We start from the raw sequence: 23,817 nt of genomic DNA on the forward strand, positions 1-23,817 counted from the left end.
TCTTCTGCCTTTAAACAAAAAGAACACGAATGTATTTATTTTGAAATGAGTACACAGAAAAATTTTGAAGGACGACAGTGAACATGCAGCGATGGTGAAATTCGGTGATTTTATGTATTGGCGGAATGTCCAATGATGAATAATTCTCGGTATGGTGGATGTGAGACGTAAATGGGAATTATCACGGCCCACAATTAAATCACGTGGCAATGTTTTCCGGAATGTTTGCATCATCGGGCATTGGAGTTATAGTGTTATAACCTAAAATATTTGAGCGAGAAAAATGAGGAATGCTTAATGAAAGAAACAACACCTAGCCCATAACGATCATATAACTAAACACTAAACTCATAAAGCAGACTCAAAGTTGCATACCGCTGGAAGAATATTCCCTAGTATTTTTCCTCGTATTTTTCTTTTTGTAAATTTTCCTTAATCTGAGATAGTAAATCAAGATCACAATCCAACAGAAGATGCCAATTGCTGCAGAATGGATATCGCAAAATAGAAACAGAAATAATTATGTATGACACAATAATGTGCGAGACGCAATTAAGTAAAAGCAGTTATGTGTGAAACGTGAGTCAGACCTTTGAATTCTTCACAATAAATGTGTACCTGCAATAGCACTTGCCGATAGGAAACCGAGTGTGGCAAACTCTTTTTCAGTCCAACAATTAACGGCATAGTAGATTGTGAAGGCAATTCCAAAAATCATCGGTAAGGGATTCCAAATCAGCCAAGGCAAAAGGAACCGGTGCTTGCGATTCTTCCAGGCGGCGATCAGAACGAAAATAGCGAGAGAGATGGTGATAACCGAACTGGTTATTAACAAGGTGGAATTCACCAGTTCACTGACTTTCTCACTGATGGTGATATTATCTAATAATGGGCTTTCTAAAATTTTCAAGGTATTATCAATTGAATCATGACAGCTTATATATTATGTTTAAAAAATATATAGAAGATAGTTAAATAAAGAATTAATGACCTGCAACATCATCCAAAGGTTTTTCACTTGAGAATGTCTTTGTTTGTATGGCTAGAACAAGTCCTCCAATGGCAGTTAACTAAGAACATAATATCGAAGATTATTAGGCCAGGAATTCGTTGGTCTTTTGTTGACATATGGAAAAGTGTCAAACTGTAGTTTTTTATATGCCTTACCAAATAGAAGATTCCAACTACCTTTACACTGGTTTGCAGTGAGAAACAGTAGAACAAGCTTTCCAAAGTGATACTCATTATTAGTATACTGACGTCTTAATGAAAAACAGACCTGGAGAAGAAGAAAAAGAACGTGAGCTAGACTAGGTTGGACACAGCTAGCTAGCTCCCATCATATTCCTCACGTTTTTGTTTCAAAACAAAGTTTATCGGTCATGTAAGTAGACAACCGATTAAAGTAGTGTTGCTATTACCTATGATCGCCAAACACTACTATATATCTATTCGTATATCGTACTGTAACTATTCGTATATCGTCACGATAAATGATTCGAAAAGACAGGCTTGGCGAGCGTGAAAAATATTTCGTAACAAAATTCATCTCACGACGCGTTATCAGATATGAATTCAGATATAGTATGAAACAAAATTTTGACATATGTAGTATACAGACAAACTATAAGTGTTCAGGCATAAGTTATCAGTTTGGATTTTAATCGTCACTGACAGCATTAGTGATTAAATTAAAAGCAGTTATTTTCACACAATACGCGTTTTATAGCAACTATAACAGAAATAGGAATAATTGAAGGACCTATATACCCTGTTCTATTGTCATTTTCTGTCATTTTTGTTTCGTAACTAACGACCATAACGTTAGAGAAGGGACGGGAGAGGTTAGCGAAGAACAACATTATATGAAATTCGATTTTAATTTGATTTGATTTTTAATTATTTTGTGTATTGGGGGAATTCTAAATATCTTGACTGACATTCTCAGAATCATTTAATTACGTATTTACATCATTTTTTTTTCTTTGTTCATTTTTTTGTCAAGTTCAAATAAATGGTTGCTTCTGATGAGTGCACTTCTTGCGAATTATCATCATTGTCTTTATGGTTTTCGGGATCTAGAAAATCGGAAGAACGTCTAGTACTCGTTGGGCTTCCCTTCTCTAACGCCACGTTTACATACGACGGTAATAAAGTTTCAGGATCGGTGATTTCCCCGTCCGTTTTTGACCGTTTTGTTTGCTTTTCCCGTTCTTTTTGCTCGGTTAGTTCTTTACGGTAGCTGTAGACCACCAAACACATGTAGAATTCGATCCCTGCAACAAGGTAAATTTATGCGCGTTGAAGAAAGGGACCTATATTATTTTTCCATCATTTTGGTTTCAATAGATGTCGTTTGCGTACCTGATGCGATTACACTGGCGGCAATGGAACTGGCGCTGTCAATGGGATGCTCGTCAGCCCGAATGATGGACGAAATGCCGCCGTATAACTGGGAGCCAACACCTAAAAACACTAAAAACGGATGCGCAAAGAGCCAAGGTAAGAGAGACCCCGCATTGCTTTTCTTCCAGGCCGCAAGCAGTAGAGGCAAGGTAACGACAATAGTTACGGAAGAAACGATTGTCCAACCGTTTAGATAAGGTGATGTCGTTATTTCTATGCGATTTGATAATGACGTGAGCGTGTAGAATCATAAAATACACATGACAAAGTACGAATTGAATATTGGCCAATTACCATTTTTGAAGGGAGTAATAATAGCATCTACTGGATTTAAATAGGGCGTATCGATAAAAGCCATTTTAAATCCCAGCAATCCGCACGCCTAAGTTGTTGAAAATGATTTAGTGAAAATGGAGAAAGAAATTAGTTTTGACTTGTATAAGTACCAAAGAGAATAGGCCAATCAGTTTGGTTCCAGTTTGTAAGGAAAAACAACTAAAGAATTTATTTAACTTGAGGTACATGCTGGTGATGAGATGAAACTTGTGCGGATGGCTAAACAATAAATAAAAAAAACAAAAACAAGATGTAGCTATAAAAACACGTTTCATCTTTACTGAAACAGAATTAAAATGATAATAATAATAATAATACTTGTTCTTACCATAGTTTATTTGCTTCGAAAAAAGTTTAACCGACAATTTTTTGTGCGATGTTGGTAGACTTGTTGCAACACACAATTGAGAAGCCAACAAGCCGAAAAATCGTTATCAAAAACAAGAAGATAACAGCCCTAGCATTTTGGCCAGCCTAACCCATTCGGGCCATTCCCTAGTTTGGAGAATAAAAGCGAAAAACAATTTGATTTCTTGTTTTCCTCGTAGAAGAAAAATGTTTCCATGGCATGGCGTCTACTAAAAATGTGATTTTTGGCATAGAAATTTATAAAGGACGTGTGTATAACTGAATAAGATGTACATTTAAAAAAAAAACTGATCGGTGTTCTTATCAGATATCACGGACAAGGAACGCCCATAAGCTCACGCAAATGCGCGTCAGCGAAATGGGGGTGACGTCACGTTACATCCATGCTTCAACAGTTAAAAAGATGTTAAAACTTTTCATATTTGGGAGAGAAAAATGTGAAACGCTAAACGAAAGGCTCAAAGCAGTCTATAATAACGCACACACATGCAACGTTACTACATTATTCTTCAGGAAAATTTTCCGTATTAATTTTCTTGAAAACTTCCCTCAATTCGCAATAGTAGCGGAAGATCACCAACCAGCAGCAGCTGCCAATTGCTGTAGAACAGCAACGAATTGAAAAATAGAAACAGAGTTGGCTTGAGGATGAGTCAAATTTAACTAATGTTTATAGCTACCTGCGATACCAACAGTCGCAGCAGCGTAACCTATTCCCATGGTCATCTCTTGTTCAAACGCATGCAAAATGGCGGAGTAGAGCGAGAAGCCGATTCCTGTAAGCGCCGACAACGCATGCAAAATCAACCAAGGCAAAAGTAATCCGGGCATGCGATTCTTCCAGGAGGCGACCAGAACCAAACCAGCGAAAAACATTGTGAGAATTGAACCGATTATCTGGGTGGATGAATGCAGCAGCGAACGAGTATCTAATGAATCTGTTTCAAAAATTTTCCAAAAATCTTGCGTTAAGTTATTTTAACTAGACGGAAAGATGCTCAAAAAACATTGAATTAACCCGTGCTAGGATCATTCCATTCATCCATGTTTTCAAAATGATCCGCCGACAAGTTTCCACTGTCAAATGTCATCAGAGCAAGAATGAATCCTCCAATACCACAAGACTAGAAATGATGCAAAATTAAACGAAAAAGTGTGTCATCTTTTCTTGAAATGGAAACTGTTCTGTTGGTCCGTACCAAAGATAAGAGACCAACCACCTTGGCGCCGGTTTGAAGCGAGAAGCAACACGTTTTCAAAAAGCTACTCATATTTCTAATAAAGAGAAACAAACGCCCAAGAAGAGAGAAGAATGAAGGTGAGTTTAGCTGATGAGTATATGATGATGGCGACGAACTGACTCGGTGTCAGGTGAGATCCGTTCTGAATGAAACTGCCTCAACAAAATAACGGTTTTTAAAAGTTTTCTTCTTCCGCGGGCAACTGTTATCAGACTTCCAACTTATCCAAGCAAGCTAGATATTGACGTAAAAACGGATTGCGCTTCATTGCTACGCGACTGTAATAAGGTTACTCTCAGTTTCTTTTGTTATCATTTATTCAACTGATAGGCCGTGTGTGACTGTTGTACTGAAAGATTAATTGAACTAGTCTAGCCTAGTCTTTTAGCGTCTATTGAAATGATTTTTATAGAAATTTACAAACTGAACATGTACAAATAAGGCACTACATTTTAAGATAGAGCACTATAATCTCTATACTTAATTAATTATCAGCGTATCACAGACAAGAAATACTTGCCATTTAATGGAACAACTAACATAAGCTCTAGAACACTCTGGCACGTGATAGCAACGGCTGCGCTCATCGATAACGCAATCACTTTCAAACTCGAGAAAACATTTTGCCCTCGTGCGATCGATACACTCCGTCGTTAAAAGCCACTAAGTCATAATCAATCATGTTCCGATCTGAGAATTGTTGTAGTTTCGCGTCTTCTTTCAGTTCCAGGTAGTAGCTGAAGACCACCAACCAGAAGAAAAGCCAAAGCCCTTGACAAGTGGAAATAGAACAAACAATATTTAATCTAATTTTACCCGAATGATAATTGAGTCGCATGCGTATATACCTGCCCCAACGACAGAGCCAATCAGGTAACCTATTCCAATTCCATAGCCTCCAGCAATGGATAAAAATATGCCGAAGAATAACGAGTAGCCAATCACGATAAGAAATGTAATCGCTTCTAATATGATCCACGGCAAAAGGAACATGGACTTGTGATTGTTCCAAGCCGAGATCAATAGGAAAATACTAGTGGTAATGGTCAAAGCTGACCCGACGATTCGAATGATATTATTAGCACCTGACATTTCGTAATCAAGCAAAATGATTTAGTGAATTAATTGTTCGGTAAAATCACATGTTGTAGAAATACCTGCTACTTTATTGACAGCCACAGCATTCGATATACTGTCAACTATACCCAAAATGAAACCTATAGTTCCAACTACCTGTGAAAAATAAAATAAAACATCATCATTTCAATTTAGTTCATTATTTCAGGATAATAAAGTACAAAAAAAAACCGAAAAAAAAATTGAATTCGTAAATTACTTACCAAACATATGACACCGACTATTTTGGTGCCGGTTTGGAGTGAGCAGCCACAGCAGAATTGTTTGAGTCGACAATATTTCATTTTGGTGTCGCCCAGGTGTCGCCAAATTAAAGCCGGGTAGCTGTACTGAAGTTGAATTTGGCATACTGGCTTATAAAATATTGAAAATGGATTATCACCTTGTAAAATACCCATCACGTTACCTAAATACCTTATCTTGAACAGCAAAGGTGGAAATTCCCAAATGAAATGGAGCGATACGTTTTTCCTGACAGTATTCAAACAAAACTGCATTCAGTTCCTGGTGAGTTTCATCTGACACTCTGAATGATACGAAAATAGTTAGTCTGTAACGGGAATTTTGGGTAGTTTTTTAGATTTGAATCTATTCGAATGTTATTCTAAGTGTCTACCTTGAACGAAATCTGAACGAGCGTTAAAAAGACTCGATGGAATCGCCATTCCTGTAGGGTCATGTGCAAGACAGACTGTCTATAAATACCTAAAAATCAAAAGCAAGCATCAGTGGAATTGAAACACAACAAAGTCATAAATAAGTAAATTTTCCTACATTTCCTACACTTATCACTTTTAAATTAATCTGAAATTTCGTCTACATTACGACACGAGCAACGAGCTACAGCAACTCGATTGCGAGTTATCTGGTTTAACCTTTGAAAAATACCGCGTCTTTGTTTGTAGTTCGTCTGCATCCGCTTGAGTTCATGACTTATCTAATCTTATCATTCAAATTTATTAATATTGTATTTTCATTTAAAAAATGAAAAAAATAGTGATATGTCGTTAATGGCCCGTGAAGACGAACATTCGGTCTTGCGGCTCAATAGAATTTCACATTTGAATTTCGAACAAACGTTTTAAAAAAATGGCAGAAATGAAAATTTAAAAAAAGTTGTTGCTCTAGGACTTTGCGTAATGGTCAGACGGTCGTTGCTGACAAATCTTACAAGTTAGTCTATTGTGGTGAGCAATTGTTTTTCGCATTCAGCAATAATCACGATGGTTGTTTTCTCTTCCACTTTGGGCTGCTTCTTCGTTAATGCCTTCAGTTCGTGATAGTAGCTATAAACCACCAGCCAAAAGTAGATGCCGATTACTGCAGAAATAGTTTGAAGGCAATTAAATCAGACCCAAAATATTCGAGTTAAAAGTCATACTTGATGCACCGAGACCGAGAGTCATAAAAATCAATCCCGTAATGTTCGGCACGGCTATTAAAAGACAAATGCCAATGTATAATGAAGAGACGATGCCTGTAATTACCGACAAGACTTGAAGGACTAGCCAAGGCAATAAAAGCATCGGCCGGTTATTCTTCGTAGCAGATACCAAAACAAAAATGATTGCGGTCACCATGAAAATGGTGGAAATTATGCGTCCGATAAATTTAAAAGAGACTATTCCGCCTTCTATACATACAGGCAAGCAGATTATATTAGCGCAATTCTCTTATAGTATAGCACAATTCAATGTTATTACCAACATCAGAGGCATCGCTTGAAGCCGATATGAGAAAAACTACGAGCCCAATTATTTGGAGTATCTGCCAAAATTGAATTGAATCAAAATTCGTTTGATTGTCAAATTTTTGTTATTTTCCGTTGTATATATTTACCAGAGACAAAGCTCCAACCACCTTTGAACCGGTTTGCAGCGAGCAATTGCAACAAAATTGATTGATTCTAATTGTTTTTTTCATGATTAAGCGCCAGCTGCTTATAGACGAAAGTTATAACGTGTGTTTCAGTATCGCCACAGATACGCGACTACGCTGTTCATTTTCGCGTTGGCAGTATTTAACCCCCGTTTAAGAGGCGTGTTTCACGTTCGTAATCTTATACGATAAAGACTATAATAATGATTTCACGCCATCGTAGGAATTAAAACTAATTTGAAAATATTATAATATAAAACATTTTTAATGATCGCTCAGAATGAAGATGCTATTTTTATGTTGGATTCACGATCACATTTCGACTCGCGGAAAATCTGAAAAAAACTCTACAAAATCTGAATAAGCCTTTCGGCCATAAACTTGCAAACAATTTCCTCCCACTTACAAAACTGACGTATAACTCAAATTTTTATCAGTAAAGAATTATCAGCGGTGATTGTGATGCAACCACAGAGCACAGACACAACCAAGTATAGCACAAAATTGAAAAAGCAGTGAATCAAGTATCAATCCCTCTCGGAAAACCTACAAAAGAGCAGAACACTGCCACATAAAGAACGTACACATAAGACAATCCTCTAAATCTTGACCCGCATACTCCATTTGCCACTGAGAGAAAAATGACTTAATCAATCATGTAACTGATCTCTGCACCTTTCTCGCCTGTTTCCTGTTGTTCCATCATCGCCTGAACCTTCAGTTTTCGATAGTAACTAAGGACCACCAGCCAGAAGTAGAATCCTACGACTATCCAGCAGGAGAAGAAACAACAAAAGTCAAAATTCATCAATAGTTTCACGCATAAAACGAAGAAAGCGTATACCTGCTACAACACCACCGACACATACGTAAAATATGCAGATAAGGGTCACTAATGGATCATATACTGTTATGAGTATGACACCCAAATATAGCACCCCCGAACACAAAGCCATCAACGACGCAATTTGCATCACGAGCCAGGGCAACAGCAGCCAGCGCATACGGTTCTTCCAAGTGGACAACAGAACAAGAACGGTGGTAAACATCGACAACATCGACCAACCGATCCATAAATAATAATCCAGATTATCGTCTATAAAAATTCCAAGAGACAAACATAAAACGAGTAATTACCATATCATCCCATATTACCTACCATATTACCATAACTGCTATATTTACCAAAATTGAGCACTTACCCATAAGCGAAATCATTCGGAAAAATAAGGTGTTTTCTGTTCTTCCAATGATGACTCCAACTGAAGTTGCCTGCTCAACACTTGTTAAATGATGGCACAGATAATATGCACTAAACTGCTCAGATTTATACCAATGAGAGGACGCCAGCTGCTATGGTACCGGTCCGGAGTGAACAGCCACAACAGCATTCGTCTAATTTGCACATGGTACACCAGGAAGAAACAAAAACTTGATAGAACAACACTTAACTTTAACTCGTTACAGAGGCGGACAGCCACGTTCCTGTGGTGGACTTGACTGCGCCAAGACTAACACAAAACTGAGAGATGAGAGCCTGAGACTCTACTACAATAATCGATCTCTCTTCATTCGATCGATTGTTAAAACCCAAGGTCAGATGAAACTGAAAATAGGCTCATTTGCATAACAAAAGATACAAAAGAAAACTTTCTTGTTCACCATTTCACGTGAACTAAGATTTGAAATGGTTTCGAGGGGCGTTTCTTATGTCATTACGTCTTAATTGAATTTAGAGCAAATAAAATTGTCAGGCAACGTTAAAGAAAATGTATTTACCGGTGTACAGGAACTCGGTGGAAGAGTTTCAGTGAGCCAAATCACCTTGCATGTCGACTCGCATGTCTATATTTGATAAAAATATTCCCTGATTATATCTGTAGATTTCCGTCAATGGTACAAATATAAGCACAAACGTCAAAGAGTTTTGGAATCGCCCATAGATCACTGTAACTGCTAGGCTAAATATAGCATTTCAAAGTTCAAATCTTAACAGTTTTTACCTGCTTATAAAGGAACTGAGATAACAGGCTACTCTTTGGTGTTGAAACGTGTTTATGTGAACCCAATAACAACAACACGGGAAATCACAATTGTCCAGCAATAACTAAGCTTATATAATAAACAAGGAAAGGAAATTAATGTAATAAGAAAACTATACAATAAATCACCAGACATCAACACACATATTTGTATCTTATAACCTCTGCTTTTCAAACTTGATGAAAGAATAATTACTGCCAATAATTTGATTTCAACATTTGTGATACCGCATCGCATTTTTCTCTTCGGGTCGGGTCTTCATGTCTGCCTTGTTAAGTTCGTGATAGTAACTGTAAACCACCAGCCAGTAGTAGGAACAAATCGCTACATTTTTTCAAAGAGAAACAAAATAACTTAATTTTCATACCAAACAATTACGTCACAGTATTTTACCTCCTCCAATGCAAGCGCCTAAAATGAAACTTGTTCCATAGTAAACTGCGTTTGCTAGTATGGCCAGTATTCCCAAGTAAAACCAGTAGATGACAGCTGTAACCAAGGACAAAAATTTGATGACCAGCCAAGGCGACAGCAAATTTGGTTTGCGATTCTTCCAGGCGGCGATCAGAACGGGAACCGTGGCGAAGATCGTGAAACCGGAACCGATCATCTGACCCATGTAGAAATAAAACCGCATATGGTCTCCTGCAATTCGTGAATACATAATAATAATGCAATCGCCAAAATAATTTTTATTTTTTTTACCATCGTCAATACTCAAACCGGAAATGCTAATTGCTGCCTCGATGAATCCAGTTATGGCGGCAAACTAAATAAAAATTTGATTTCTTTAAATTTTTCCTCTCAACTTATCAGAACTAGTCAAATCGAATTTTAATTTACCATAACGACGATGCCAATAATTATGGTACCGGCCCGGAGGGAAAATCCGCAACAGCATTGGCTTAATTTGAAATTCATGTCGGTATGACTAGAGAAATAAATCAGAGCTGGACGGAAGAAGATCTTACAGGTCCTCTGTAGACTATCGGTCCTTCCAAGCCCAGCTTCCGCACAGCACTGCTGTCTACTGGTGATTGAATGTCGCATTATAAATTGTTGGCCACAAAGAAAAACATTTCAAGGTTAAATTTTAAAAAAAAATCTATCTTCTTATTTGTAGAAGTTGGTCTTTATGAAAAAAGAAATAACCATTTCATCGTTTCAATTTTTGTCGTCTCTAACCCTTGGGTTTGGATGAGAAAAGGTGGTAATTGCATTCACGTGTTGCCTTGGAAATCCTTTCGATCCCTGCCTTATTTCTTTTCTTGGGAATGGGTTAGAATATTGAAATAAGATTTAAGTTTCGTTTTTGTTTAAGTTTTTCGGTAGTCCAATTAACTTAACTTTAGGTACTATTAAAATAAGAAAAGCAATCATTCTGCTATTTCATTCTAAATTTCCTGGAAAATAACAGAAAATTCACTTTTTATTTCGCTTTGCATTCAATCCAACATTTTGAGCAATAATAGTACATGAGTAACACGGATAAGATTATAATTTAGATAATGAAATAACTGTACACCCACTGCAATGATAACGGGAAAAAACATCTGCATTGCACCAGTTTTAACAAAATTACGAAATGCAAACACCAAATGTGCATTTGAATTTCAACTATTAACTATGAACAAATATCACTTAATGCAAAACTGCACTTAGACTATTATTACATTCTTCTCTACATATTCATAATCTATCAGTGGGCTTTTCTCGTCCGGGATCATGTCATTGCTCGTCTTCATTTCAAAATAGTAATTGAAGACCACCAGCCAAAAGTAAAAACAAATTGCTGAAATATTCGATAAAGTCAAATAAATTTGTTTAAATTAAATTGCAAGGGAAACTTTTAAACGAGTACCTGTAGCAAGGAGACTGACGGCCAGAAAAGCCATTCCAGTACTGGTTCCCATTCTGATGGTTAACAGGGTTCCAAAATATATCGAGTTGCCAATCATGACAGGCAACGTCGATCCTTCGAGCACGAGCCAAGGAACGAGAAGCATCGGCCTGCGATCCTTCCAGGCGGCAATCAGAACACAAGCGGCCGCTGCCATGCCGACTCCCAAAGAAATTATGGGATCGATGGAATCATTTGTCAGCATTTCTTCGATTTCTACAAATGCAATCAAATATAATTAGTTAAGAGGATACAGGGAATAATAAACACATTATACCATTATCGATATTAAAATTGTACTTCATTTTAATCACAGCCAGAACGAATACTCCAATTTCGATGAGCTGTGAATAAATTTAACAGCTAGAAAATGAGTAATTAATTGTTAGAACGATTAATTTACCATGGAAATAAAGCCAATAATTTTCGTTCCGGTTCTGAGTGAACAACCGCAACAGCATTCGTCAAATTCGTGAATTTTCATGTTTGTTCTTGTAACTAAGTTGCGTGTTAGCGTGAGAAAGGCGAAACTTACCAAGTCCATGACGGGCTAGAATAGAGCCGTACGAAATGGCCGACTTTTTGTTTTCTCAAAATTCTAAGAAAAAAGGGAGGGTAAGCAAATTTGTCTTATGGAAATTTTTCGTCGTCCCAAACCCTTATATGCAAATGGTCTCCCGTCCTTCTACCGACCTTTTTCCTAGGGATAGATTCAAGGTCTAAAATCTTACCACACCCCTTTCTTTATTTAAATTTGCGACTTTGAATAATCGCCCACTTTATTCTATCAATTTCTATCTCGTCTAAATTAAAGTAAAACAAAGATTTTACTGGATTAAAAATACATTGGCGTTTGTATTATTCAATGATTACGTAATTAGCGCCTCAGCATAAGTATTGACTAAGCATAATTATGAAATAGAGAGAAGAATAGTGGGTAAACATGAAGCTATATATAATTAATGTGGATTCAACATTAACTCGTCCTTTTAAAGTGTTATGGTTCACAAAAGATATGCCGTGTCTTTCTCGTACAAATGAGCAATTTTAAGTTCCGGAGTTTCTTCAATGGTTTTCGGTTGGTTCTTGATTGCCCTCAACTGATGAAAATAGTTGAATATCACCCTATAGAAGTACATACTTGCAACTGTTGATATTGATTGAAAAAGATGCAATTAATTATTACAGACCGCACTAATATTCGTTATAAATCATTATACACACCTAATGAAACGATATGGGAAAAGATACTCAAACTGATTTCCTGACTTTGGCTAACGACAGAAATGTAGCCCATGGATAAACAGTAAATAAAAGATACCAATGCTACTGGTAAAATAAAGCTCTGCAATATGAGCCAAGGCAGAAGGAGCATAGGGATGCGGTTCTGGTGGGCAGCAAACAGAAGAGGAACGGCCACCACAACCGATCCCACCGAAACGCCGAACTGGACATACGTTTCAACTAATCAAAGATTATACACGGTTTAGCTGAGGAAATTTGTAGCTGAGAAAATTTAATTGTTAGATAATCATTATATACCTCGTATACCGTTGAATGCCACACTTGTCATGTAATCATATAATATGATTGCTATAGTCATTCCGCCAACCTGTTGGGAAATAAGTGACACGCATTTTTAGTAGCTACATGGAAAAAGATGCTTAATCAAATACTGTCGATTTGTTACCAGATTTAGGGTGCCAATCTTTTTAGCTCCGGATTGAAGTGAGGACCCGCAACAACATTTAGTTAACTTGAAACACATTCTGGCAAAGGACTGATGCGCTAACAATGTAGCCAAATAACTCAGAAATTGTCCTTTTTACTGTGGCAAATTGAAACGGCAACTGACAGCCAGTGACAAAGGCGTGGAATATTTATCCTCAATTTACATTGTTTTCTACACAAATTTTAAATGTAAGTGTGATAGCAAAACCACATTTGTTTTACCAGCTCCGGCTCTGACCAATTTTTTTCTTACCACACTGAAAAAACCACTTCCTTTTTAGTTTTTATACCACCTACGCACGCTTTAATCCAAGACTTGAAAACCAACATGGTAGGAACATTTGTGGAAAATTTAATGCAATTAAAATTAGGGGGAAACCCAAATAACTTAAATTTTGACTTCCATACGATCCTCAAGGTATAGAGTGGTCAGTATAGGGATATTAGTGAAAGGAATACGTAAGCCATATAATTTCTATATTCTATTAAAATCATTTTTTTTTACAAGCACAGGTTTAAAAAGTATTTAGATCATTAGGCTACTTTTAAAAGAGGAAACGAGGTTTCGCGTTAGATTTTATTCTGTAATAATTCCCTTAATTACATTGGCAGTTCGATCAAAATGAAAGCGACTTTCTTATTCGTATCACAGCAAATTTCTTGCATTACATTCAGCATACTTTTTAGATAAAAAAATGAATCATAAAAGTGGTTGTTTTATCTCCCGATTGCTGCATGAGTCACATTCGTATATAGTTAGGCAAAATAATAAATGGGAATGCATAACAATTCCGTTGTGGACAAAAAGCGTAACATTTTCTATCCTTCATAAAATTGTTCTTTCAACACTTGGTCCTACGTGGTTTTTCTTCAGTTCATTGTAGTAGCTGTAGACAATTAGCCAGAACCATATGGCTATTAATAATTTGTATTGTCGTAATAAATCATAGAAGTAGGAGAAAAATTTGAAAAACAAAAACAAAAAGACGAATAATTATTTATCCAGCTGATAAAAGACTAATTTAAATTTTTAAAATTTTAATTAAAATATTCCAATTAATTAAAATATATTTTATAAAATTAGTAGAGACTTACCGATTATGGTGGTGGGAGCGATGTAGACTAACACGTTTAACAAGATGCAAATGGTAATAATCCCGATGAGGAATGTCGCGGCCCCTATCCCGAGCCACGGCATCAGGAACCTCAGAGGACGTTTCTTTATGGCGACCACAACAAGCGGAATCGAGCAAACTATTAGATTGATCGAAATGATGACCACCAACATGAAAATACACAAATACTTCATGTTTCCTGCCATTCGACGAATGAAATTTACAGGTAAAATTCTTTGACATATTTTTTTTAAATTCATTTAAAGCAGATCTACAAACCTGGAATGTATGGCAAAATCTGAGTGAGACCGAACGAAGCCACTATGAGTCCTATAGCACCCAAAAACTGTGGGAAAATAAGTGAATCAAATGAAATCTGATCGTTACTTGGGTGTGTCAATCCCGGATTTCAGGTAGGTTTTGTTACCGTGGATAGAACACCAACAATTAGGGTGCCAATTCTCAGTGAGAATTCGCACGTGCAATGCTTTTTAAGTTTACGACACATAATTATAAGCTCTATACGGCCTGGAAACGACCAGTGCTGAAAAAATCCATCCGCAAACTAAACTGAGAGTCCGTAACTGTACCCGAGCTTTCACCTGAGCAACAAGTAAATAGGTTAAACCATAGCTTCAAATGACGAGTCTGGATTCGAGAGAGATTTTTTTTATTCGTTTTCTAACCAGTTTCCAATGAAGTAAAATGTACATGAGCCAAAAGAAATAGAGACTATTGAACTCAGCAATGAAAACCTGTTTGAAACTCGTAGCCTTAAAAAAAATGACTTAATTTGGTATGTATAGCATGCCATGCAAGTCAAAACATGGGGCTACTATATACTACTGCATATAGCAATCAGTTTCACAATGTAAAACTTTTTTTTCCAAAAATCAATGATACCGAATTGTGTAACATATTTTTATTCATTGGCAGGTTCTTTAAACTCCGGATATGCTCATTTAGACATAGGGATCAGACCGATCAGTAATTTTTATTAATCATCATGATTGGCTGTTCGGAATCAGTTGAAACTTTGGACGCAGCAAATAATTCGCGCCACCTGGAAATTCATTGCCAAACGGATAGTAAGGCGATAACAATCGCAAGTTCGCAATCAGTTCTCAAAAGTATTCGGTGGTGCAAGGTTTTGTTTTCAAACTCCCGTCATTTGATTACCTAGTTATCAAGTTTCTTTAAGTCAGCATCGTCATCAGAATGAGCGTAATAGTCAATCAATGTGGTTTCTCTCTACAAACTGGTACCAAAATTCTTGGATGGCTTTACTTGGTAACAATCTTATTAGCAATCGTTTTTCTTATGATTTCACCTGAGATAATGCTGTGTGTACAAATAATTTTAACTTTAATTATTGATGCCGAATTATACATTAGATAGGTGGATTCTTGCTTATGTTTCGGATTGCAATGATGATGCCTTACCATCCAGAAACCAATATTTTAATTGGTGCGATGGTTGGCTCGGTTGTTTGGATCGCAGTCAACATCCTGGTTTTGTTTTCCGCCCATAAGAATAGCAGGCCCAGTCTGATATTACCTTGGCTTATTTGCAAGGCCGTATTAATACTTGTAGGTATTGGCCTAGAAGTAGTCTTGTCCATATCTTTAATAATGGAATACCAACTTGATGACGCCGGCCAAAGGGTTATTAGCTTTGGAAAGGAAATTGAAATCCTCTTCTTTTTTGCCTTCGGATTCGGTACGCATGTTGAAAGTTTAAAATTGGCGCGGAATAAGTTGTAACATGATTTGTTCTTTTTTTCTTCTTTGTGAATTTTATTGCAGCCCTTGGCATCTACTTCTGGTTGGTGGTCTATAGCTACTACCAACAGCTGAAAGAAGAGCTATCGTCGTCAACAAAAGACAAATTTCAATTTTCCAAATTCAATTCCAGTAACGACGTTTAGTATAGTTTGACTGGTTTGACGCTGCCAAATGTGGGTAGCGAACAGATTTTTGTGTTTTTTGTTTGTTTGTTTGTTTTTCAACTGATCAATTGGATTTTAATTGGTGCAAATCACGGAGTTGTAATCTCCCAAAATACAAGAAGTGAAACCCAGATGTTTGTTTCTGAAATATCCTTCCGCGTATCTCATTTCAGAATGTTGATAAGAAAAAGGATCTATCCGGAATCCGGATAGATAAACAGGGCCGTTGATAGATACTGTTGATAATGATTTTCAATTCTTATAAACAAAAGAAGAAAGAAAATACAGAGGGGAGAGGGCGATTCGGATAAATTATTTCATTTTTACTTCCCACCCAAAAAGAAAACTGACCTTGACTTTCGCTTGCTGACGGAAAATAAAAAGGGGAGTGGCTTTCATTTGTTTCGTCGCAAGAATATAACGAACCCATCCTAGAAATGTTTTTTAAAATTTGTATTAATCTTTTTTCGTGGTCTAATTGGTAAGTCTGAATCTGTTAGTATTTGTAGTATTAGTTATGTATTGTTAGTATTAGTATTAGCATTTGTTAGTAAGGGCTCTTTTATTTTATCGTGTGTTGTTGCAGTATCAAATTTTAAAATTATCAGATTTCCAAGTAATAATGCGTGTTGGCTAAATTTGCTGTGCCAAGCAATAATCTAGTTATAATTTGACGACCTACTGAGTTATCTGTTCCCGGAAAAACCCACTCGTCACGAACGAAAATTTTAATTTAGGTTTGGGTTTTGTTTACCTTTATATCCAGTGTCGACTCGAGCCAGCATTTTATTACATAAAAAAAGAAAACAGGTGTTGTGTAGATTTTATTAATCGGAACATTGATTACATATGCTAGAGGAAATCGAGTTCGAGTACCAGTACCAGCAGATGAATCTCAAAGAAATGAGAATGTTGTATTCAATAATGCGTGGTTTCACGTGATGAAACGCGAATGCACAATTAAGACAATTAATAATTGCGTAATTTTCCGATTGTGAGTGTTTGAGCGTGCATCTGTAGCAAAGGCTTCAGCGGCAAAATTCAAACAGAATTGATTTTGTCTGCTGGAATTTTCTTGTTTACTTTTAGTCCTCTCAGGGTCTCACGCTGTCAGTCTCATTTGGTGGTTCAACGAACTTGTAGGAAGGAAAGTGCACTTTCGCTTTACAAGATGTTTTCACTTTCGCCTAACAAATCTGTGTTTAGAAATTATTTAGACATTTTCTCCGGATAAAGAACACATTATTCTCATTAAGACATATTAGGGGTTAGAGCGATCAGAAATTTTAATAAAACACCATGAATTGCTGTTGAGACCGGTTGAGACTCAGTTGAGACTTTGGAAGCAGTACATCATTCGAGCCACCGGGAAATTCATTGCCAAACGGATAGTAAGCCGATAAACGACGCAATAACCAGCTTGGCAACCAGTTCTCAAAAGTATTCGGCGGTGCAAGGTCTTGGTTTCAAACTCCCGTCATTTCTTTAGTTTATAAAATTTCTTAACAAGTCAACATAACGGAAAATGCGCGTAAGAGTAAATCACTGGTGTTGCGGTTCCTCCCTACAAACTGGTACCAAAATTCTTGGATGGCTTGGCTTGGTAACAATCTTTTAGCAATCGTTTTTCTAATAATTTCCTGTGAGATGGTGTGCGTGAAATTGATTTTAACTTTAATTATTGCTGCCGAATTATTTATCAGATAGGTGGATTCTTACAAATGCTTCGTTTTGCAATGATGATGCCTGACTGCGACTATCCAGAAACCAATATTTGTATTGGTGTCCTGGTTGGCTTGGTTGTTTGGAACGCAGTCACCATCCTGGTTTTATTTTCCGCCCATAAGAATAGCAGGCCCAGTCTTATGTTACCTTGGCTTATTTGCAAGGCCGTATTAATACTTGTAGGTATTGGCCTAGGATTATTCTTGTCCATATATGGAATGCAAGTCAATCAATTGGTTACCTTTGGAATTGTCTTCTTTTTTGCCTTCGGATCCGGTACGCATGTTGAAAGTTTAAAATTGGCGCGGAATAAGTTGTAACATAATTTATTCTTTTTTTCTTCTTTGTGAATTTTATTGCAGCCCTTGGCATCTACTTCTGGTTGGTCGTCTATAGCTACTACCAACAGCTGAAAGAAGAGCTATCGTCGTCAAAAAAAGACAAATTTAAATTTTCCAAATTCAATTCCAGTAACGATGTTTAGTACTATAGTTTGACGCTGCCAAATGTGGGTAGTCAACAGATTTTTGTTTGTTTTTAAATCATCTGATTTTTATTGGTACAATGATTGTAATCTCTAAGAAATCCCAAATTACAAGTAGTGAAATCAATAGTCGATCGTTTGTTTCTGAAATATCTTTGCGTGTATCTCGTATCAGAGAGTTGATAAGAAAAAGGATTTTCCCCCTTCTCTTTTATGGTTAGCTTGTGGCAGCATGAATCACTAAAGACTTCCGTATCCGGAATGCGGAAAGATAAGCAGGGCCGTTGATTCCAATTGATTTTCAATTGTCAAACAAAAAAAGAAAGAAAATACGGAGGGGCGGGCGGACGAATTTGGTGAAATTATTTCATTTTTACGCATTTTTATTTTACTTCCCACTCCAAAAGAAAACCGACATTGACTTTCATTTGCTGACGATCGGGGAAAATGAGGGAAGTGGTTTCTATTTGTTTCGATGCAAGATTATAACGAGCCCATCCTAGAAATGTTTTCGTTTGGATTCTTTTTTTCGTCTGTCCGATCTTGCATGGTCTAATCATTGGTAAGTCTGAATGTGTTAGTATCATAGAGCCATAGAGCTAGCAGAGCTATAGCTCTGGAGCTAGTAACAAATTATCGGATTTCCAAGTAATAATGCGCATTGCTAAATTTGCTGTGCCAAGTAATTTGACCACCGACCCAGTTATCTGCGGTTATCTCGGGTTATCTGCTTGAGGAAAAACCCGTTCGTCACGGACGAAAAATTTTCATTGACGTTTCGGATTTGTCAGGATTTTTATGAGAGCATTTTTTTAAAAACAGGTTTTATCTTCAATCCCTTTCATTGTTAAAACAAAGGCATGAAGAATAAAAAATGAACACAAAGAAACGTAATTCTTAATTTTAAAAATATTATAATAAATATAAAAAATATTCAAATATAATTAAAATAATTAAAAAACATTTAAATCTGGCAAAATTAAAACCGTAAACGAGTGGGAAAAGACTTCAGCGGTAAAATTCAAACAGAATCGATTTCGTCTGCTGAATTTTCTTCGATAGTTTTTACTATTTTCTTGTTTACAAGATTTTTCGCATGTGCAAAACAAAATTGTGTCGTCCGTTTCGTAAAAATTGCACACTCGATTCCTATCTTTTACCTCTCTTAATTATAATACGCACATTCCTTTTTCGAAGGCCAAAGAGAGGAATTTCATGCAAGATGCTCCACGCATTTGGAGAACTTTTTCAAGGGTGACACACTCTTACAAAGAAATCTACAACGAATTTTACCAATTGAAGTAAGTTACCAGTCTTTTGAATGTTTGTCTTGATGTTAAAGATCTATAATGTCTGGATTTAGGCTTACAGCAATGTCAAGGATGAACTCTCAACGTTTGGAGCTCGAGTAGCTACAGACATCTACAAGTATATTAGCAGAAAGTCTCTTTGAATTGCAATCACTTCACCAATCCCTTCCCATCACCAATCTGGGAAGGAACTACAAACATTTTGAGTTTGGACGTACTCAGAGCATTGGCCAAAAGTGAAGGCCAAGTATTGGTTGCGTTTCACCAGAGGATCCAAGGTGTTCTCGACTCGACAACCAACCCGTCCTTAGCCGAGTGTTGCACTCAATTGGAGAAATACCGTTCCCAATTGATTTCGTTTCGCCCAGAAGAATCTCGATCAGTTGGAATACGTCGCCCGCGATTTCGCTTTCGGCCTGGCTCGCACTCTAGCCGGTGCCTTGCTCCTGGAACACGCTTCGTGGGGCAGAGCAGTAGACAGCGATCGTGCTGCAGCCGAACGTTGGCTAGGACAACGAGATCTCCTTGCCCAATCTCTGGTTTCAGGACAGACTGCAAGCCATTCATCGCTATCCGTCCAGCAACTCGACGAAGCTTTGGTCTTTGATGGATACGATCAAAAGAACCTACTCTCGCCCCTCTTTTGAAATTTTCCCCATTTCAGTCTTTCCCTTCTCATTAAAACGAAACTCAGGATAGAATATGGATTTAACAGGAACTGCCATCCCCGACCCCCCCAAAAACTTAAAGGCCCATCATATAAGAACGTTTACAGAATTGAACGACCGAACTTGTACTAGGGAGAAAGTTGATATTGATCTAAAATTGGAATGGGAGTTCGATTTCAACGATCCTGATTAGCAAGAGGCCCAGTATGAAAATACGGATCGAGACATGTTTGCATTTGTCATAAGAAATATCGCAAAAAATTCAAATGCTGCGCATGTAAAGAATATAGCAATCTTTAAGGATTTTTCCCTTTTCTCTTAAGAGCCAGACCTGAAAGTTGCGCTACCAGTTTCTAAAATAAGTCAAAAGATTCGTGCGACCAGTTTGGCAGAAGATTATTGGCCAAATTGTCAACTCCAAACAAAAGTGGCTCTACATTCTAACCAGTTCCCCCACGTGTTTTGCGGTTTAGGGTCTTATTTTCAAAATTCCAGTGTTTGAAAATGGACTCAAGTGAAGTGAAATTATCTAGCGATGACCTTAACCCACTACAAACTATTGCCCGAAGAAATTGTGGCTTATTCCACGTTATAACACAATTATAGCAATTGAACGGCCGAACGTGTTAAGGGAAGAAAGATGTTTTCCAAAAGGAGTTGTACAGATGCACCATCAAACTCCTTCCAGATTCCAGTATTTTCGACACAAAAATCGGTAAGTTCTTTTTTTTCAATCATTCCTTCCCTGTTACCTGTCTCGTATAATTGTTGTTGCATTGCGCTTCTCTGGATGGATGGAAATGGATTGGATGTTCATCATTCATATCATTGCTGCCAGTAAAAAGAATAATGATTGCGCCGAATTTAAATTTAATTGTTACCTGGCTGATTACAACTTTCCACAGGTACATTAAGATTCATTAAATGACAAACAACGAATTGCTGGTGACTGGGACCCTGCATGTAGTTACGTGGGTAAACAGGTACCGAATCCTTCGTGTAAAACATAATAGAAAGGGAAACTTTTTCGCAACTAATTCATATACGGTCATCTAACTCTATCTTAGTAGGTCATGACATACGCGTATTCCAAATAGCGCGATCTCGGGTTGGTTTTCACCCTTTCTGATTGGATTCGTGATGTTGAGGTTGCTTTGCGAGACAATTCATTATCAAACAGTCAGCACCCACTGACACTACTACAAAATAATCAGTTCCCCATTCTTTATTATTACTCCCAGTGTTTGTTTAACTTGAAAGTTGTATAAGTCAGCAGCGTCAATATGAGCTTGAAAGTAAATCATTGTTGTTGTGGTTGCTCCCTACAAACTGGCACCAAAATTATTGGATGGCTCTACTTGGTAACAATTATTATTCTATTTATCACTTAGAGAGATTCGTGCCTCTGTAACATTCTTGCTGACGGCTAATATTCATTAGGTGTGTGAAATTATAGCTATTGTTATGTTGGTGCTGGTCGAAGTCTTACCTGAAGAGCAGACGAGTCAGACGACAATCTCGGAAACTGGGTTTGATATATTTGCCTATTATAACTTTAATTAATAATAATACAGAATCTGATGTGACTATTGAAATCGGAATTGCAGAAATCCAGAAACATTGGCGATCATGGAGATAGCTAGCATAGTTATTGCCGCCATCAAGATCCTAGTCACCGTGCCACTTCTTATTGCGGCTTATAAGAATAGTCGACCGATGCTACTTTTACCTTGGCTCATTTTCGCCATCGTAACTGCGTTAATAGCAATCGGCACCGGAATAGCATCCGTAATCAACTCAAGTGGCAAAGAAAATTTTTTCAATGAAATAATCGCCAACACTGCTGTTAATTTTCTTGGATCTGGTGAGTGTGTTGAATTATCCAGTGAAAGGGAATTAAGTTACATTTGTTCTTCTTCTCTTTTAATTTATTGCAGCTCTTACAATCTACTATTGGATAGTCGTCTACAGCTTTTATCGACGACTGAGAGAAACACAACCATAACAGCTATAAAAACGCATCTTAATTTCGATTCAATATTTATTAAAACTCTTCAGCATTTGCATTAGTCTATGGCCAATGGAGAATCTAATATATTAAGTATAACCGAAGCGTCAAGGAAAATGAATTTCCCTCTTTGATTTGGCAGTTTCAGGATGTGACCGTGGAATCACCAAGTTCATCGATCCCGTCGTCGTCCGGACTTGTATTCAAAAAGAAACAAAAGAGTAAAGGAGTGGGCGGATTTGGTAAAATCATTTCATTTTTACTTCCCACTCAAAAAGAAAATCGGCCTTGACTATTCCAGATAAAGGGTAGTGGCTTGCATTTGTTTTGTTACGTTAGAAAAGGCAGCCCACACCTGAACTGTATTATTATATGTGAGAAACTGAGAACAAAGACGTCGTAGTAATGCTTCAAAGTTCAAACTGTATTTGAGAAAATTGATTTCCAAGTGCAAGTGGTACAACAGACGACAACAGATTGCGTGTTTGTTTTCACTGTATTTCGGACTTGTACTTTCGCTGTCGAGTGCAGCATTTTTCCATCCTTGTGCGAACGTGTGTTGTGTGCATTAAATTGTTGATGTGAACTGAATAATGCCGGTTTATTACACCTCTGTCAAAGCTAACAATAATGCATTCCAATCAGACGGAAATGGAATAGTCGGCTGTCAGTTGAATCAGTTCTGTTGCGGATACTCACTCCGAACCGGAACCAAAGTCGTTGGTTCCCTGTCTATGGTAATAATTCAAACTTTATTCTTGTTCTTCTGAAAGTTGCAAACTGATTTAAATCATTCACAGCTAGGAGGAGTGGCAGTGCTCATTTATTCTCTAACTGTCATCTCCAGTTTGAATAATGCGCGACATGGGAATTATTTCTTGTTGGGTAATTCGTTAGGTAAATTCATTTGTTGGCAAGGTTATCTCAGAGCGATGTAATTTGATTGAAATTATCTGTACTAATTAAACAGGAAATGCAAATGATTCCAAAATACCCATGACAAGTTTCGTCACGTCGGCCGTCGCCATTGTTTGCTCGATTCCCGTTCTCGTTATGGCCTATAAGAATCTCAGTCCGAGGCTTCTCGTCCCTTGGCTAGTGGTGAACATTGTGCCGTCGCTCGCCGTCATTGGGTTCTTCATTTACTTGGCCGTTTTTGAGCTAATAACTGAAGGCTTGGATGACATCATAGGAATAATAGTCATCTTCGCCGGTGTTCTTTCAGGAGGTAATCGCATGATTGATTTTGTCTTGAAGTAGATTTCAGTAAAATTTGTTATGTTTATATCTGTTCTTTGCAGCGATTTGGTTCTACTTTTGGCTGGTCATCTACAGCTTCTATCAGAATCAAAAGATAAACGATAGGCAGCCGCTTCTGGACGACCAGAGCTAACACGAAGAATATTAATTTACATTTACTAAATGAGCTAATCTTTGAAGAATACAAATTTGAACTTGTCCGAACTTGTCAGCTGCGAAAACTAACTGCAAAGAGAAATTAAGAAGGAAATTAAGTCG

General features: G+C 37.2%; 10 protein-coding genes and 1 long non-coding RNA gene across 17 annotated transcripts in view; 2 read left to right on the top strand and 9 right to left on the bottom strand.

The window, feature by feature from the left end:
- The window catches only part of LOC124313621, a 78,947-nt gene that overhangs the window by 11,107 nt on the left and 44,023 nt on the right, over positions 1-23,817 (bottom strand). The window lies entirely within an intron of this gene.
- On the bottom strand, positions 10-1,528 carry LOC124313373. 2 transcript variants are annotated; one of them, XM_046778277.1, is made up of 6 exons: positions 1,353-1,523; positions 1,168-1,279; positions 992-1,070; positions 619-897; positions 376-483; positions 10-261 (listed from the first exon to the last, which is right to left on the bottom strand). In XM_046778277.1, the coding sequence occupies exons 2-6, from the start codon at positions 1,243-1,245 to the stop codon at positions 200-202; spliced, it is 606 nt and encodes a 201-aa protein (XP_046634233.1). In that variant the 5' UTR covers positions 1,246-1,279; positions 1,353-1,523; the 3' UTR covers positions 10-199. The 2 variants fall into 2 exon arrangements, with proteins under 2 accessions (XP_046634233.1, XP_046634234.1); XM_046778278.1 differs by lacking the exon at positions 376-483 and having other exon boundaries at positions 1,168-1,528.
- On the bottom strand, positions 1,888-3,208 carry LOC124313334. Its single transcript, XM_046778213.1, has 5 exons — positions 3,071-3,208; positions 2,853-2,961; positions 2,701-2,788; positions 2,365-2,619; positions 1,888-2,276 (listed from the first exon to the last, which is right to left on the bottom strand). The coding sequence occupies exons 2-5, from the start codon at positions 2,928-2,930 to the stop codon at positions 1,990-1,992; spliced, it is 708 nt and encodes a 235-aa protein (XP_046634169.1). The 5' UTR covers positions 2,931-2,961; positions 3,071-3,208; the 3' UTR covers positions 1,888-1,989.
- Positions 4,720-6,194, bottom strand: LOC124313387. 2 transcript variants are annotated; one of them, XM_046778300.1, is made up of 5 exons: positions 5,904-6,194; positions 5,693-5,838; positions 5,495-5,585; positions 5,201-5,437; positions 4,720-5,123 (listed from the first exon to the last, which is right to left on the bottom strand). In XM_046778300.1, exons 2-5 carry the CDS (start codon positions 5,771-5,773, stop codon positions 4,957-4,959), a joined length of 576 nt encoding a protein of 191 aa, XP_046634256.1. In that variant the 5' UTR covers positions 5,774-5,838; positions 5,904-6,194; the 3' UTR covers positions 4,720-4,956. The 2 variants fall into 2 exon arrangements, with proteins under 2 accessions (XP_046634256.1, XP_046634257.1); XM_046778301.1 differs by having other exon boundaries at positions 4,721-5,123; positions 5,510-5,585; positions 5,693-5,842.
- On the bottom strand, positions 6,439-7,483 carry LOC124313405. The gene is made up of 4 exons (XM_046778325.1): positions 7,329-7,483; positions 7,193-7,256; positions 6,871-7,122; positions 6,439-6,809 (listed from the first exon to the last, which is right to left on the bottom strand). The coding sequence occupies exons 1-4, from the start codon at positions 7,410-7,412 to the stop codon at positions 6,664-6,666; spliced, it is 546 nt and encodes a 181-aa protein (XP_046634281.1). The 5' UTR covers positions 7,413-7,483; the 3' UTR covers positions 6,439-6,663.
- On the bottom strand, positions 7,661-9,019 carry LOC124313420. The gene is made up of 4 exons (XM_046778339.1): positions 8,701-9,019; positions 8,570-8,639; positions 8,212-8,463; positions 7,661-8,135 (listed from the first exon to the last, which is right to left on the bottom strand). Exons 1-4 carry the CDS (start codon positions 8,773-8,775, stop codon positions 8,014-8,016), a joined length of 519 nt encoding a protein of 172 aa, XP_046634295.1. The 5' UTR covers positions 8,776-9,019; the 3' UTR covers positions 7,661-8,013.
- On the bottom strand, positions 9,545-10,440 carry LOC124313429. Its single transcript, XM_046778351.1, has 4 exons — positions 10,254-10,440; positions 10,116-10,179; positions 9,804-10,055; positions 9,545-9,734 (listed from the first exon to the last, which is right to left on the bottom strand). The coding sequence occupies exons 1-4, from the start codon at positions 10,329-10,331 to the stop codon at positions 9,622-9,624; spliced, it is 507 nt and encodes a 168-aa protein (XP_046634307.1). The 5' UTR covers positions 10,332-10,440; the 3' UTR covers positions 9,545-9,621.
- LOC124313378 lies at positions 10,827-11,862 on the bottom strand. Its single transcript, XM_046778286.1, has 4 exons — positions 11,714-11,862; positions 11,588-11,654; positions 11,272-11,526; positions 10,827-11,202 (listed from the first exon to the last, which is right to left on the bottom strand). Exons 1-4 carry the CDS (start codon positions 11,852-11,854, stop codon positions 11,069-11,071), a joined length of 597 nt encoding a protein of 198 aa, XP_046634242.1. The 5' UTR covers positions 11,855-11,862; the 3' UTR covers positions 10,827-11,068.
- Positions 12,303-13,192, bottom strand: LOC124313413. The gene is made up of 4 exons (XM_046778334.1): positions 13,001-13,192; positions 12,853-12,922; positions 12,535-12,774; positions 12,303-12,457 (listed from the first exon to the last, which is right to left on the bottom strand). Exons 1-4 carry the CDS (start codon positions 13,076-13,078, stop codon positions 12,315-12,317), a joined length of 531 nt encoding a protein of 176 aa, XP_046634290.1. The 5' UTR covers positions 13,079-13,192; the 3' UTR covers positions 12,303-12,314.
- LOC124313432 lies at positions 15,305-18,440 on the top strand. Of its 2 annotated transcripts, XM_046778356.1 has the most exons (4): positions 15,305-15,446; positions 15,551-15,749; positions 18,013-18,105; positions 18,192-18,440. In XM_046778356.1, exons 1-4 carry the CDS (start codon positions 15,375-15,377, stop codon positions 18,311-18,313), a joined length of 486 nt encoding a protein of 161 aa, XP_046634312.1. In that variant the 5' UTR covers positions 15,305-15,374; the 3' UTR covers positions 18,314-18,440. The 2 variants fall into 2 exon arrangements, with proteins under 2 accessions (XP_046634312.1, XP_046634311.1); XM_046778355.1 differs by lacking the exons at positions 15,305-15,446; positions 15,551-15,749 and adding an exon at positions 17,449-17,707 and having other exon boundaries at positions 17,808-18,105.
- On the top strand, positions 19,325-23,759 carry LOC124313380. 4 transcript variants are annotated; one of them, XR_006910690.1, is made up of 10 exons: positions 19,325-19,614; positions 19,677-21,006; positions 21,197-21,274; positions 21,359-21,652; positions 21,732-21,820; positions 21,899-22,155; positions 22,229-23,036; positions 23,100-23,196; positions 23,270-23,527; positions 23,601-23,759. XR_006910690.1 is itself a non-coding variant. In XM_046778292.1 (8 exons), exons 5-8 carry the CDS (start codon positions 22,893-22,895, stop codon positions 23,690-23,692), a joined length of 591 nt encoding a protein of 196 aa, XP_046634248.1. In that variant the 5' UTR covers positions 19,340-19,614; positions 19,677-21,652; positions 21,732-21,820; positions 21,899-22,155; positions 22,229-22,892; the 3' UTR covers positions 23,693-23,759. The 4 variants fall into 4 exon arrangements, 1 of the variants encoding a protein (XP_046634248.1); XR_006910689.1 differs by having other exon boundaries at positions 21,362-21,652; XR_006910688.1 differs by having other exon boundaries at positions 21,197-21,652.

The sequence above is a fragment of the Daphnia pulicaria genome, chromosome 9 (assembly GCF_021234035.1).
Source record: "Daphnia pulicaria isolate SC F1-1A chromosome 9, SC_F0-13Bv2, whole genome shotgun sequence".
Lineage (NCBI taxonomy): Eukaryota > Metazoa > Arthropoda > Branchiopoda > Diplostraca > Daphniidae > Daphnia > Daphnia pulicaria.